The sequence below is a fragment of the Lissotriton helveticus genome, chromosome 5_1 (assembly GCF_964261635.1).
Source record: "Lissotriton helveticus chromosome 5_1, aLisHel1.1, whole genome shotgun sequence".
Classification (NCBI taxonomy): Eukaryota; Metazoa; Chordata; class Amphibia; order Caudata; family Salamandridae; genus Lissotriton; species Lissotriton helveticus.
In genome coordinates this window covers 512,370,341-512,386,289 of record NC_136065.1, presented here as the reverse complement: position 1 = coordinate 512,386,289, position 15,949 = coordinate 512,370,341, and the positions used below count along the sequence as shown (strand labels likewise).

At 44.1% G+C, this 15,949-nt stretch overlaps 1 protein-coding gene across 2 annotated transcripts in view; it reads right to left on the bottom strand.

Annotated features, from left to right (window-relative positions):
- Nucleotides 1–15,949, bottom strand: part of CROCC (ciliary rootlet coiled-coil, rootletin) — a 574,059-nt gene that overhangs the window by 316,864 nt on the left and 241,246 nt on the right. For both annotated transcript variants that reach the window (XM_078642848.1, XM_078642849.1), the window contains 2 exons: nt 10,509–10,691; nt 198–342 (listed from right to left, as the gene is read on the bottom strand). In XM_078642848.1, coding sequence (XP_078498974.1) covers nt 198–342; nt 10,509–10,691 — 328 coding nt within the window. The remainder of the gene's footprint in view (nt 1–197; nt 343–10,508; nt 10,692–15,949) is intronic.

Here is a 15,949-nt window from a genome sequence, read left to right as displayed (position 1 = left end):
ATGGAATGTTGGAAGTGGAATGTTAGATGTCGGACAACAGGTAGTGGATAACGGTTGAGGCAGTGTGTATGAGCACAGCTAATAAATATGTCATGTGACTTACTTGCTTTAGTTATGACTAGAGCAGTCCCCTGGTATTCAAGGGATGGTCAAAAATGCATGGCTCTGCCGTAAAAAGTGAACTACTAAGTGCTCACCTTGGATAGAGCCTCTGCGAGGTCAGCCTTTTCGTGCTCAGAAACCTCCTTCTCCAAGGTGGCCTTGCTCAGAGCTTCCTTCACCAAAGTCAACTCCTTCTTTAAGCTTGAGTGTTTCACTTCCAGCTGTTCCAGCAACTTGTGGCTGTAAGGGAGGAACAGAGAAACAAATTACACAAAACTAGCTCCTCACTGCTCTAAATGACAGTGCCCACACTGATCATGCCATCTCACTGCACTCGGTGATAGAGCCATAAAGTCCTCCACTGATCTACTCTCTGACCTTGCTCATGACTGTGGATGCAGCAGAGTTCCTTTCTATAGATCGATCAAGAAGAGTAAATTATATATTTTTTATATGATGTTACCATATTATGAAAATACTGAAGACATGCTAAATGTAGGCTGACTCCAAACAGAATTAAATCGCAAGCCTGCAACCTACCCACAATATTCACATCTTCAAGTTCTTACAGGAGTGAGGAAACCATGCTATTTAGAAACTATGCCTAGACCAATGAATGACAGAGGAAGCCCCAGACTCCTCTGATTTTAGCATTCAGCATCTCAAGCATGAGACAAGCTTCAACACCAGGCCGATTGGTGCGACATACAAGCAGGATGATAGAGAACCTTTGATAGAAAGAACAACCGTAGACTGGAGTGCCAAAATGCCAAATAAATGATAAGTACTGTGCTAGAAAAGTACCCAGTGTGAGGATATAGCATCAGAAACCTACCAGAACAATACTTATCACTATATGGCAGATGTGCAGGAACATTGTGTTCCTTCTAAAATTCTCTGTTCGACCCATTTCTTTCTCCCACCAGCAGTGAACAGTTTCAAGGCAAGTTGTATCTCAATTTCCCCATGACAAAAAAACACAAGGCAGAAACCTAATACTAGGGCAGTGGTCTCAAGTTGATTCGGCCTTCAGCACAGTCTGAGTTAGTGAAGAGTGCAAGAACAGATGAGCTTGGAGTACTCTGTTGAGTGATGTCTTTGTCCTGCACTAATTAGGGACAGTATTGGCTAATTTTCCGACTCAGGATAACTATGACAGAAAAGAAAATGAAGATATGGTACAGCAGTAAATAAAAAGCTGTACCTTTAGAATCATTAAATAACACATTGTAAACGTGTGTCAATACCTTACACAGATATGCACCTGGAAATAGGCAACAGGGTAAAAAGCCTAAGAGTAGATTCCACACCAGAGTATATGATCAGAGCTGAAATATAAAGGGAAACACTTTCATTCTCGTTCCTGAAGCTAGTCTTCAGCTGGATGCAAGTTGCAGGCCTATCCCAGTGCATCACCCTGCGGCAGTGGGTCAACAAGAGTAAAGCTGCAGTGGTGCTCATGCACGTTCAGGGGAGTATTCACAAAGGTAAACTTACATTTGAGTAAATCTACATGTATATTTTGCTCTTACACGTTTGAGTAACTTCACTACATTTGGCTATTACCCATTAAGAGTGTAAAGTTACCCAAAAGTGTGGACTTAAATGCAAAATATACCAGTGTAAAGTTACTACTGCCAAAAAGGAGCAGTAGAAAGTCGAGCACCACACATAACAAACCACTAAAACTTCAAGACCTTGTCATAGTAAATAATGGAGAAAGGGACCTTAATAGAACCCCAGAGCAAATTATGTTATATTAAATTTAATGTTTTGGAGTTTGTAAATATAATAAAAAAGAAGCATCATTTTATTATAAAAAAACTTTTTAATTGAAAAAGAAATGTAACTAACAATCTGTAATAAATAAATACATTTAAAGTAATCCTATACATTTTCAAATTTGTAATACCCCATAAACAAATGGAAACATTTTATTTTAGGTGGAATGTTTTTGTTAATAAATCTTTTAAAGAAAATCTTTCATTTAATGTATCTACATTAATAAAATATTTAATTAAAAATTAGGTTAATAGTGTAGCATTTTGTTTGTTTTGTTCTACAATTTAAAATAAATATATAAAATAATTTGCAATAATAGTTACCATAAAAATATTTTTACAATTTTTGTTTTCATTTCCCCTAAAATTTTCCCCAGGGAGATCTCCTCCCCAACGGTGTAACTCCTTACAGTAACGATTAGGGAAAACTAAAAAAGTTTATTTCTTTGAAAAATATAGGAAAAATATTTTTATGTTAGATATAGATGTAAAATATTTTAATATTTATTTTAAATGTAGATCAAAATAAAAAAGGGTCAGCATTATCAACTTAATTTTAAAGTAAAATGTGATTATTCTTAAAATAGCTAATTAAATAAAAACCTTCCCTGAAGCCTAAATTAAACAAATATCCCTACCTAGCATAAACAAATGACACCTTTTTGTTGTGTAATAAAAATTATTAAACATGATGTACAGAATTAATTAAATTGTAATTATATTTTAATACAAATAATGTTATTTATTTAATTAAAAAGGGTATTAAAATATTTTTCAAATAAAATAAATGTTTTAATTTTAGATTTTTTTAACATTAAATTAATTCACATTTTTAACTAGTTTAAATCATTAAACATGATTTCATTAGGGGTTTTATTTTAGGTCCCTATATTTATTATATTCTGTGGGAGGATGCTGCAGGACCACTGGTTCGCCATATGTGGTACTAGGTTTACTACAGCTCTGAGCTGGACTACATTTAATACTCTTTTCGGTCTTTTTGGCAGTAAAAACTTTAGAAGCGCAGTTGGTGAGTAGCAATGGGCTTACTCTATTGTGGGTGTGTTCAAGTATACCCATGTTTTTTTTAACACCAACCCGGTCCTTTCACCATTTACTACTAAGTACTAAACTTACATGTGTGAGGAGCTCCATGTAGAAAACATTTGAGATGGTGAGATTTACACTCATATGTTTGTGAACTGCATTTTGTAATAAGAAAGCTGTACTACTGTAGTGCTACTTTACATACTACAACATGCAGTTTGTGAATCAGGCCCTCAGTATCTGCACTGGATCAGCAGCAGGCAGAGCAGAGCTCATGTAAAACTCTTTACCCTTCCCAGCTTTCTGCCTGACTTCCAATAGCTCACTTCAAAGAATCAGTATCCTTTCTTTTTTAACTGAACCCTAACTAGGAGCAGTAGTTCAAGGTCAATGTAAGTCCTCTTTACACAGTCATTCGGAAAAGTGTCCGAGTTGGTCAGAAAGGCGGGTTCCGAATCGGATTTGGACAAATCGAATGCCAGTAGGAGCCTTTCCGAACGACATCGTAATCGACCCCTAAGTGTGTCACTTCCTACAAGAGATAAACAGCAATCTTAAAAGTGTTTTCACTTTCTCAATCTTTATTAATTGTTTTGAGTTTTAATACGATTTCTTAGTACCCAACAGATTAACTCTTAAAATAATGAAACATGTTGTAAAAATGTGTAACAATTCAGACATATGCCTTAAAGGTTTCATGCAGCTGCTTTCAGCTGTTGCATAACATACTAAGCTACTTAATAATTTGTGACCGGCGGTTTACAAAGGATTGCTGCAACAAAGGTATTAACCCACTACACTAAGTTATATAGAATGCAAAACTGTCACTACATGTTACACACAATTCTGTGCAGCAGGTACTTTAACTTCTAAGCTATTTTATGGTGATATACACTAAACAGAGCTTACACACTGGTATCTCCAGCATGTGTATAAACCAACTCAGTTATCTTGTGGGTCCTTTTGTAAGGAATATGCTACTTACCAGTATGCATCTGTTCTTGGCATGTAGGGCTGCTGACATTCATATCTGTGCATAGATCGCCGCCTAGTGTTGGGTCCGGATGATTGCACATTGTTGTCCTGGAAGAGTCTTCGAAGTATCACGAGATAGGTGGCTCCTCCCCTGGACTACAGTGCGCATGGGCATCCTCTCCATCCTTAGATTGTTTTTCGCCATTGTGGCAGAGGTGGAGTGTTGTACAGTAAGAGATGTCCATGCAAGAAAATGAGAGTTAGAATGAATGCTACAGCTGCGACAGGCACCGGGGAGGAGGGTGGGTGATATGAATGTCAGCAGCCCTACATGCCAAGAACAGATACATACTGGTAAGTAGCATATTCCGTTCAAGGCATGTGGGCTGCTGAATTCATATCTGTGCATAGAATGTATAACAGTCTCTCCCTTAGCGGTGGCTACCTGTGCCAGCTGCAGCAGTCTGAAACAGAGTTTTTAGAACAGCCTGTCCTACAGCAGCTTGCTGTTTGGAATGTACATCTACACAATAGTGTTTTGTGAATGTATGTATGGTAGACCATGTGGCTGCTTTACATATTTCCTCTAGAGGAATGTTTCCTAGGAAAGCCATGGATGCCCCCATTTAGCGCGTTGAATGCGCTCTTGGGGGAACTGTTAAAGTGCGTTTTGCCTTAAGATAACATATCTGAATGCACTTAACAAACCATCTGGCTAACCCTGATTTAGAAATAGGGTTGCCTTTGTGTTGTGGTGAAAAGGCAACAAACAACTGTTTTGTCTTCCTAAAATCTTTTGTCCTGTCTATGTAATATAGGAGAGCCCTCTTAACATCTAGTGTGTGCAGGGCCCTTTCTGGTACTGACTGTGGATTTGGGAAGAACACTGGCAGTTCTATTGTTTCATTGATGTGGAAGTGAGACACCACTTTGGGCATGTATTTAGGGTTTGTTCAAAGCACGACCCTATTAGCGTGGATTTGGAAGAATGGCTCTTGAATAGTTAAGGCTTGAAGTTCGCTAACTCTGCTAAGCGACGTGATTGCCACGAGAAATACCACCTTCCATGTTAAAAATTGAATTTCACACGAGTGTAGAGGTTCAAAAGGTGGTCCCATTAGTCTGGTTAAAACGATGTTTAGGTTCCAGACAGGTGAAGGTGGGTGTCTTGGGGGGATTACTCGTTTGAGTCCCTCCATGAATGCTCTAATTGCAGGCACTCTGAATAGTGAAAGGTGTTGCCTGTTTTGAAGGTAAGCTGCTATGGCAGCTAAGTGTATTCTTATAGATGTATAGGCTAGATTGCAGCGGTGTAGGTGCAAAAGATAGCATAATGATATTTTGAGTTGATGCGTCTAGTGGGTTTATGTCATTGTTGTTGCAGTAAATGACAAAACGTTTCCACTTTGCAGCATAGCATGCTCTTGTGGCAGGTCTTCTTGCCTCTTTGATAATGTTCATGCAGTCAGGAGGTAAGTTTAGGTAGCCAAACTCTATGACTTCAGGAGCCAGATTGCAAGGTTCAGCTGCTGTGGATCTGGGTGCTGAATGTCTCCATGGCTCTGCATTAAGAGACTGGGTGTTAGCTTTAGTCTTTGATGAGGCACCACGGAAAGTTCTAGGAACGTGGTGTACCAGGGTTGTCTCGCCCATGTTGGAGCAACCAGGATTAGTGTCATGGAGTGCTGGCGCAGTTTGCGTGCCACTAGCGGTATCAACGGTGCTGGTGGAAAAGCGTAGGCAAATTTGCCTGACCAGTTCATCCAAATCGCATTGCCCTGAGACTGCGGGTGTGGGAACCTTGCGGCGAAGTACCAGCATTTTGCGTTTTGTTTTGTGGCGAACAGGTCTATCTCTGGTTGTCCCCACTGTTGGAAGTATGGCTGAAGCACTGTGGGATGAATCTCCCACTCGTGCATTTGTTGGCTGTGTCTGCTGAGCAGATCCGCTATTTGATTGTCCTTGCCTGGGAGGTGTTCGGCCATGAGAAAAATGTTCCTTTGAATAGCCCACTTCCACATGCTTTGAGCTAGATGTGACAGCTGTGGCGAGTGTGTTCCTCCCTGCTTCTGTATGTAGTACATCGCAGTCATGTTGTCCGTCCGGATCAACATGGTCTTGTTGCACAGATGTACCTTGAAAGCTTTCATTGCCATAAAAATTGCCATCAACTCCAGTAGGTTGATGTGCATTTTTTTCTGCTGCGTGGTCCATAAGCCCTGTACTGTGTGGTGGAGGACATGGGCTCCCCACCCTATCAGGGATGCGTCCGTTGTCAACACTATTTGTGGTATAGGCTCTTGGAACAGTCGTCCTTTTCAAAGGTTTTGTGGATTCCACCAATGCAGAGAGTTGTATGCACGACTGGTCACCAATACTAGGTCATTTAATTGTCCTTGAGCCTGGTTCCACTGACGTGCTAGGCAATCCTGAAACGGACGCATGTGCAGTATTGCGTGAGGGACTATGAAAATGCATGAGGCCATCATACCTATTAGTTGCATAAACACTCGGGCTGGGAGCGAGTGTTGGGGCGTGAAATTTTGGTTCATCGTTTGAATGCTGTTTATTCTGACAGAATTCGGCTGTGCTTTCCCTGCCAGAGTGTCTATGGTCGCCCCCAGGTATTGTTGTACGTGGGCAGGCTGAAGATTGGACTTTGGGTAGTTGAGCGAGAAACTGTGCAGGAGGTGAATAGTGCGGGACATGTGGCTGGCACATTGCTGGGCTGACTGTGCTTGTATTAACCAGTCGTCCAGATATGGATAGACATGAATATGCTGTCTTCTGAGATGTGCAGCTACTGTTGCTAGGCACTTTGTAAATACTCTCGGGGATGTTGTCACCCCGAAAGGAAGGATTTTGAATTGATAGTGCTGATTTTGTATCGTAAACCTTAGATATTTCCTGTGTGCCGGGTGTACTGGTATGTGGAAATATGCGTCTTTGAGGTCTAGTGTTGCGAGGAAGTCTCCTTGACGCAACAGTGGTAATACCTGCTGTAGAGTGAGCATGTGGAAATGTTTTGATAAAATGTATTGGTTCAAGGACCTGAGGTCCAAGATTGGCCTGAGAGACCCGTCCTTTCTGGGGATTAGGAAGTATAGGGAGTACACCCCTGTACCCTGGTGTTCTAAGGGCACTGGTTCTATGGCCCCCTTTTGTAGCATGCTGATGACTTCTTGCTGCAATATGTTTAGGTGTTCTGCGGACATAGGACGGTGTTTTGGGGGTATGTTTGGCGGTGTGGAGACTAATTCTAGGCAATAGCCATGCTGGATAATTTGCCTCACCCACCTGTCTGTAGTTATGTTTTCCCAGACTTGTAGGAACTGCTGTAATCTTCCCCCGACCGGTGTTACATGGTGTGGGGGCAGTGACAAGAATTCACTGTTTGGTATTGGTAGAGGATCTGGTGGTGTTATTCCCTCGTCCTCTACCTTTGCTGTTATTGCCACGGTATCCACCTCTACTGTTTTTGTTGTAGGTGTTTTGCGTGTTCCCCTTGTTGTATGAGGCTTGCTGCGCTGAGCTGATCTTCCCCTTGTAGCTCCTCTGTTGCCGGAGCGACGAAAGGAGCCGCCTCTGTATTGTTGTGACTGCAAGGCTCCCATAGACTTGGCTGTCTCGGTATCCTTTTTCATCTTGTCTAATATTGTGTCCACATTAGGGCCAAACAAATAATCAGGGTTCACTGGCTGATTAAGTAAAGTGCTCTGAACCTCATTTTTAAACCCAGAGATGCAGAGCCACGCATGTCTTCTGAGCATGACACTGGTATTGATAGTCCTGGCTGCTGTGTCTGCTGCGTCTAGCGCACATTTGATGGAGGCGTTAGATATCAACTTTCTCTCCTGTATTAGGAATTCTGCCTGTTCCTTATAAAGGTCAGGGAGATGCTGGAGATGTGTCGTAGTGTGCCCTGTTATACCTAGCTAACAGGGCCTGAGTGTTTGAAATTCTCCAAATGTTAGCTCCTTGAGCAGCTACTCTTTTGCCAGAAGCCTCCAAAATGTTAGACTCTTTGTCTGGAGGTGGAGCGTCGTCGGTGGTTTGAGAATTAGCACGTTTGCGTGCATTGGATACTACCAAGGAGTCCAAGGGCAGCTGTCCCTTAATATATGTAGGGTCCCCTGGTGCTGGCCTGTATTTTTTTTCTATCCTGGGGTTAATGACTCTTGCCCTAGTAGTTTCTTTAAATATGTCCCCAGTGTGTTTAAGCACTCCCTTCAACATTGGCAATGTTTTCACTGATCTTTCAGAAGTGTTGAAAGTGTCAAAAAGGAAGTCTTCCTCAATGGGGTCCGCATGCATTTCCACGTCTTGGTTGTATGCTGCTCTTTCAATTAATGCATTGAAGGCTGCTGTGTCCTCTGTAGGCGAAGTTTTTACAGGGTATGCAGTATTATCTTGCATGGGCTGAGATTCTGCAGGATCTACAGCATCAGGCCATGGTTGATTTTGGTTGTCCTCATTGTCCACTGGATAATTATACAGTTCATTATCCTCATATTCCACATCCTCATCTGTGTGTGAGGGAGAATATGTATAGGTTTCTTGCACCTGTGTTCTGATAGGCTCAAAGAGAGTTGGAGATGTAGAAGAGTCTCTTTTCTTTTTCAGTGGTATTTTGTAGTGTTCAACATAAGTGTCTGGTCTGAATTTTCTTTTTAAGAGGGTAATTGTGCCAGTTTCTGGGTCCACATACAGTTTGGACTGCTCTTCTGTTGAGGGCTCTTGCTCTTCATGTGTTTGAGCTCTTTTCCCTGTTATAGCCTGTCTTGTTTGTGTCGGTTCGATTTCCGTGGTTTGTTTGACCGATCTTTGTCGTATGTGCACCGGAAGTCCGAATTTTATCGGTCCGAGGGACTTTTATGCTTCGACAGTCTTTTTAGGCTGTATGACTTTCTTCGGTGCCGTGATTGTTATCGACCCGACTTGTTTTGTTTGGTCGATACCGTTTTTTTTTTGCTTTGTGTCGTCTTCGGAGCTTGTTGCTTCAGAGCGATGTTTTGCCTCGGCTCGACCGACCCCATGGCATCGACCCTTGTCTTCGGCTCGAGTGTTCTGGTTTGCAACGTCTTTGGTTTGTCGACTTTTTGTTTCGGTTCGACAACCATCTTCTGCAGTAGTCCTTTGTTTGTGTTGCTTGGCGTCGACGTCTATCTCGTCGGTTCGACGGCCTTTAGCTTATGCATGTCCTTGGGCGTACTGGCTCTCGGCTCGACAGCCCTGATATGCGACGTGGCCCTGTCGGCGGCCATTTTCTTTTTGGTCGGCGCTGATGGATCTGCGCTTTTTGGTCCAAAGAGAGGAAACTCTATCAGTTTCGGTTTCTGTTTTGCTTCTGTGACTTTCGGTTTTGATATTACCAGGGAATGGTAATGTTGCACCGATGGCTCTTGCCTTACATTCTTAGCCGGGCAGACTTTCGGGGCTATAGAATCGATGTTTTGATCTTGGCTAAGGCCTTCCGGCGATGCCTCGACCTGAGCCGTTGGAAGCGATTCATTATATGTACTGGGCTCCGTACTCACGGTTGGCCCCATTTCCTCGCCGGAGTCGTCCTCGACGGCTCCGATGCCAGGATCGTCGTCCCCTACCTCGAGGATGTCGTCTTCTTCGTCGACGTAGTAGTTAGAGTCATGTTCCGACCCCTGCTCCGACTGCTGGTCTGAGTCCTCAGCTTCGACGACCTCTTCGTCGTCCTCAAAGATGTTCTCCGGGTCAGGCGCTGGCTTCTCCATTGTCTGCCTCCCTGCTCTTCGAATCCGAAGTGTTTTCTTTGAACGAAACTGCGCACAAGCTAAGCAGTCGGTTTCATTGTGTTCAGGAGATAAACACTTGTTACACACAGGGTGTTTATCTATGTGTGGGAAATTAGAGTTACAGTTGGGGCATCTTTTGAACGGACTTCGTTCCATCGACGATTGGCCCTTGGTGTCGAAGTAAGGCCACGCGGCCCGATTCGACGCTGTGAGTAGAAAATAACAGCAATAAAGTTGTCGTCACCGATCGAATTACAATACCGATGACCCCGAAGGCCTTTTGGCCTTTTAGAAAAGTTTTTTATCGATTCCGAAAGGATGGAGAGGATGCCCTTGCGTACTGTAGTCCAGGGGAGGAGCCACCTATCTCGTGATACTTCGAAAACTCTTCCAGGACAACAATGTGCAATCATCCGGACCCAACACTAGGCGGCGATCTATGCACAGATATGAATTCAGCAGCCCGCATGCCTCGAACATTAAGTACTGCAAGAATTAGAACGCAACGAAAAACATGGCCATCACCCACTAGACAGAAGACAAGTTGAGATAACTATATTGTGATCTTGTGCTCTTAAGCAGCCAGTGGCACTTCTGTAGAATGGACTCAGTCAGTCTTCTGCCAAGGTAGCATAACCTATAGACATGCTTAGATTGTGACTCAAAAGGGAGGGGAAAGGACAGATCTAGCCAACCACTTGCCCCATGCATACAGTTTGAGAGCACATTGTGTTCTTCTGACGTGTCCCAGGTCTCAGACCAGCTTCATTACCATAGACAACTCGCTCAACTCATACTGTATACATGTGTACCCTTGCGCCCCTCAGTCGCTCACCCTCGCTCGATCTCTTTCTGGGCACGCTCTTTGTCTTTGCTGATATCATCCTTCTCGTCCTCAAGGTTCTCGCGTTGGCGCTGCAGGTCGCTGTTGGCAAGCTGTAGTTTTTCATTCTCCTGCTGGATGGTCTCCACCTGTTGCTGCACCCCCTGTAGGGTTCGCTCCAGGGTGCTCTTCTCGCTGTGAGGGACAGGAAGCAGACGAGGTGACAATAAAGAACAGTCAGCAGGCCTACTCCTATCAGTCTGTCTGCCCTGCAAAACTCAGAATCATGGGGCAGTGTGAATGCCAACATTTGAGAAAAGGTAAGAAGCTAATTTAGAAACAAAGAATCAGGGGAATTTCATTTCCACATTGACTTCCATTGAAGTAGAGGATTTTTTTAAGTCACGGTTAAAATTAAGATAGTTTTCGCCATGACAAATCACCTCCTAAATCGGGAGCATTACACACCTGTCATCTCACCTGTACTTGGTGGGTGTCACCCGATTTCTATAATATCCATAATCTACAAAACCACACCTGTACCACACTGTAAACACATCAGTTCTCCATTCACTGTGATGGGATCACTCTCTTAAACATCTGGCCTCACCTCATTCAAGAGCCAACTGGCTGATAGGTATGGTACTGACACATGTTGCAGGCACGCCTAAGAGCCACAAATCCAGACAGTGAAGTGAGAAGACTCTAGTGGCAGTGGCAGCCGGTGACACCTCAAAGTGGTGAGGCTTAAATGTTTGGGATTAGTGCCCTGTGGCGAACGAGCGTAGAGAGTGAGCGCAAACGCCATAAGGAGGGTTCATTGGTGTTCTCCCCCCAGGAAATTTTTGAAAAAAGAGTGGGTAAATGGAGCATTTTCAAACAAATTTGTAAAAGCAAGGTTAATAAACCAATTGTGAAATTGTACTTATGACATCAATAAAGAGATTTCATACAACAATGACTTAGGTAGCTGCTTATTCAGTAAACCAGAGAACTGAATGCCACACTGCAGACACACTGCATTAAACCCTGTACTGAAGCATTGGGTTTTTAAAAAATAAGCCCTGCTGGCAATCAACTTCCATCTCAAAGTAATCCTTACAGCTAACTTGCATGTTTGCAATATTACTTGTATGTAGTACCTTATCCTTCCTGAGCTCTTTTTTGTTTAAAAAGAGCCATTATTAGACTCCAATATTTAATGTTCTTACAGAAACAAAAATATCACCGCACCCATGTCTGTCCCCTCACTCCCTTCAATTTAACGTCTATCTTTAGAAAGATATTATCTATCAACAAAAAGGTAGAAACCAGAAGGTCAAGGCAGGGTGTCACCCACTATTATAGATTTTAGCACTCACGCTAAACATTCAACAAAAAATAAATGTATTTAGTGCAAGTTTTCAGATAACTGCCGTATACATCAGCCACAGATACAACGAAATAAAATGACTGGTTTATCCCTTCCCAAAGAGCACATATTTGATTGCAATGGTCAGAACTAAATATCCACTTCTCTTTCAAATTACAGCCAGCAATATCACGAGAGCTTACTCAGTATTCGCAGTAAACCGGTTCTGCACACGTAGATTCTACACTGTGCAGGCAAAAAGGAGATTTGGTCAGCGACTATCTTAATGATCTATAGCAAACCTATTGTACTCACTGAGATAACACTTCTCTCCTTTTTTAATTGACTCCTATTTACTTTGAGCGTATGTCAGTGCAGCCACAGGAAAAGAACCGTGAGAGATAGGCCCAAGAAGGGCCCCATAAACACACACACACACACACACATGAACACTCACACCTGTGCACTTTAAAGAGACAGATTACATAGCCATGTAGCCAATTACGCACTCCGGGGGCATAGCTACCACTGGTGCAGTGGTATCAGAGCTCTGCGGTTCCCAATGAATCCTGATGATTGCTGTATTTTCCTACACCAAAGGTAGTCAAAAGGGTCATTTTTTCTTATTTGCACCAGGGCAGGGCCCATGATATATACCCTTGCTACAAGATTGAAGCACACCACTTGCACGTGCACTTCAGAGAGTCAGCCTTGTTCTCTCCAATAACACCGACACCATTATATACTCCGACAGAGGAATCACAATTAAAGGTTGGTTCTAGCTGTCTTGGGGCCTCCTCTGTTAAAAGCTTTCTGTCGAACAGTTGCATTCGCTTAAGGCATATAAAAGATGACACCTTCCTTTACCACGCAGACCATAATACTTGCACTAGAGAAATGCAATAATGGCAAATAAAGGATTTTCTGCAAGTCCTGCGAATTGTAGGAAACTGAACAGTGTAAATGGTTTAAATTGGACAGGACTGTGATAACTGTGCACCTATGGGAGACCCCACATGATGCACAGTGTCGAACTGCAACTGATGCACAGTGTTGAGTTGAACTGATAACTAGAGATAGGAAACAATTATCAATCTCCATTTCGATACAAGTAAAAGCTCACATGCAACTGATACTATACTTGGACCGCCTCTGGTCGTATGTCTCAGCTCACTAAACAAAGCTCTTGTTGCGTCTATACACAATTGTCTCACAAAAATATAAAACCTATATGAACAGCTAGCTAGAGAGCATATTTCCTATTTTTTCAACATCTTATTTTTTAAGTAATGTAAACAAAATCATACAAGTCAAAGCAATAAAAAGATAGGTTTGTTATACAAATTACAAACAGTGTAATAGGCTGGATAACTATCTACAAAGCTATAATTCTAAGTAAGGCATTTAAAAGTAGAAATGCGTTCACAAAATCTAATCAGTATAAAAAAAAATCATGGCATGCTTACTTCGAAGTCAACCTACAGTCTGCATTAAACTACAAGCAGTTTTCTCTAGATACGCGGGAGACATGTTTAATTAATAAAGGCATTAAATTGAGTTTCTTGTTTCTAAGAACATTGCAGCAACAAAAACAAATTGATAAATATTTGTTTGGGAGACTATGCAGAACGCTGTAGCGCACTCCTCATTGGACGAGGGGAGTTTGCAAACACTAGTTTTAATTTCTTGAAATAAATTGCCTCAAACCGAAATATGCCAAAAACTAGAATGTAAATGAGCAATTAACATTCTGTTTCGCAACCTAACGCTCACACAGCTCAGTGCTTTCAATGCCTCTCCGAAGTGTGAAATCGGTATAAATGAATACATTTATAACTTTGCATTGTTCTGTAATCTCACGCGAACTTCTGTTGCCACAGACTTTAAAATGGTTCAAATTCGACATTTACTCCCAAAGAAGCCCCAAGGCCCATCCTCGGGAGGCGACACCGTGCTTCTCAATAGGTTTCAAAGGTTTCAAAATAAGCTTTATTCGGCTTTTGAATTTAAAACCATAAAAGCAAGCAGAGAAAAGATACAAACATACAGAGGACCAATGCAGCAAATCAAAACATAATTAAAAGAAGAAACAAACTGTTTAGGGCAAGCTAAGGCAGTTTGACGAATGAAACTATTCAAGATCCCAATCCAAAATACACAAAATCCTCCTTTGTCATCAGGTATGATAGTATTTTGGTACACGGGGGCCGGGATAAAAGTCATGGAGATCCCAGATACGGATGGAGCCATCTCTAACCTTGTGCTGGGTAGAGCGCAAAAAGGGAGCAATGTTTCTGTCCTTAAACTTAATTAGAATCAGATCTCCTGGGACATTTTTGGGCAAGGAACCAAGCCACCCCACCCTCCTGACGCTCAGTATCCCGCCGTCTAAAACAGATGGTAAAGGTCTGTGGTTTTTAAGCCAGAAAATGGCTTTATTCATTAGGTCCTGCTGTAGTTCACGTTTACCCGGGGTGAGTTCAGGGACCCCAGAGAGCACGGTAACGTATGGCGCAGCTTCCGGGGGTAGGTCCAATTGATGCCTTCTTTCCAGGAGTCTGTGAGTGGTATTAAGAGGAGCGTTGCTACCACTTAGGATGAGTGGTATAGGAGGGGGGTCACAAGTGGGAAGTATGGTAGAAGCATTATTCATAGGCCTTTCATGAACGTTAGTAAGGGTGGAGGATGTGGATATCATCGTGTTGGCATTTGGTGGGAGGGACCTTATTACAGTGTTTTCGATCCTGGTCAGCCTCTCCCCCAGATCATAAATTTTTGCGACCAGTGGTGATAGAGCACTGTTTAACATTCGTTCGATTTGGGCCAGCAGGGTCAAATGAAGGGAGGATATGGGGTCGTTTAGTCGAGTCTCCACTTTATCCAAAGATTGTGAGACAGGGTTTGGGGCGGATAAATGGGGGCTACAGAAAGTTGGTTCGGGGGATGCGGGAGGTGTGAAATTTATTAGTTCATTGTCTCTGATAACTATGGGTGGAGTTAATAAATCCTGGGCATAGTTGGTACCGCACATGGCATTCAATTCTTCCCAGATTGACATCGTGATTGGGAAACAGGATACCAATAGAAACAATGTACAAATCAAAACAACAGAGGGGGAAAGGATAGCATCTGATTTTACCTCCTCCTGTAGTAAAACCAAGTGTAGTGGCCCGTCCCGTCCTCCTCTGGCCTCTGAGGGCCACAGAGGGCCCGCCCTTTGCCCGGGCTTAGCCCGGCGCGGCCCCGCGCGCTCCCGCGACGCGGGAGGGGCTGCTGGGATTTAAGCGCCTCCAGGCGCGGAAGTCCGGGGAGCACGGAAGTCGGCGTCCCAGGGGATCCTGGGTAGTGTAGTTCTACCCAGCGGCCGCGTTTTGCCTGCGGCGGCTGGGGACCACACGCGCTGTCGCCCGGTAAGTGCAAGATGCCCCCAAAGTCTGGTGAGTGCCCCGCTCCACCGGAGGGGCTGCTGGGATTTAAGCGCCTCCAGGCGCGGAAGTCCGGGGAGCACGGAAGTCGGCGTCCCAGGGGATCCTGGGTAGTGTAGTTCTACCCAGCGGCCGCGTTTTGCCTGCGGCGGCTGGGGACCACACGCGCTGTCGCCCGGTAAGTGCAAGATGCCCCCAAAGTCTGGTGAGTGCCCCGCTCCACCGGAGGGGCTGCTGGGATTTAAGCGCCTCCAGGCGCGGAAGTCCGGGGAGCACGGAAGTCGGCGTCCCAGGGGATCCTGGGTAGTGTAGTTCTACCCAGCGGCCGCGTTTTGCCTGCGGCGGCTGGGGACCACACGCGCTGTCGCCCGGTAAGTGCAAGATGCCCCCAAAGTCTGGTGAGTGCCCCGCTCCACCGGAGGGGCTGCTGGGATTTAAGCGCCTCCAGGCGCGGAAGTCCGGGGAGCACGGAAGTCGGCGTCCCAGGGGATCCTGGGTAGTGTAGTTCTACCCAGCGGCCGCGTTTTGCCTGCGGCGGCTGGGGACCACACGCGCTGTCGCCCGGTAAGTGCAAGATGCCCCCAAAGTCTGGTGAGTGCCCCGCTCCACCGGAGGGGCTGCTGGGATTTAAGCGCCTCCAGGCGCGGAAGTCCGGGGAGCACGGAAGTCGGCGTCCC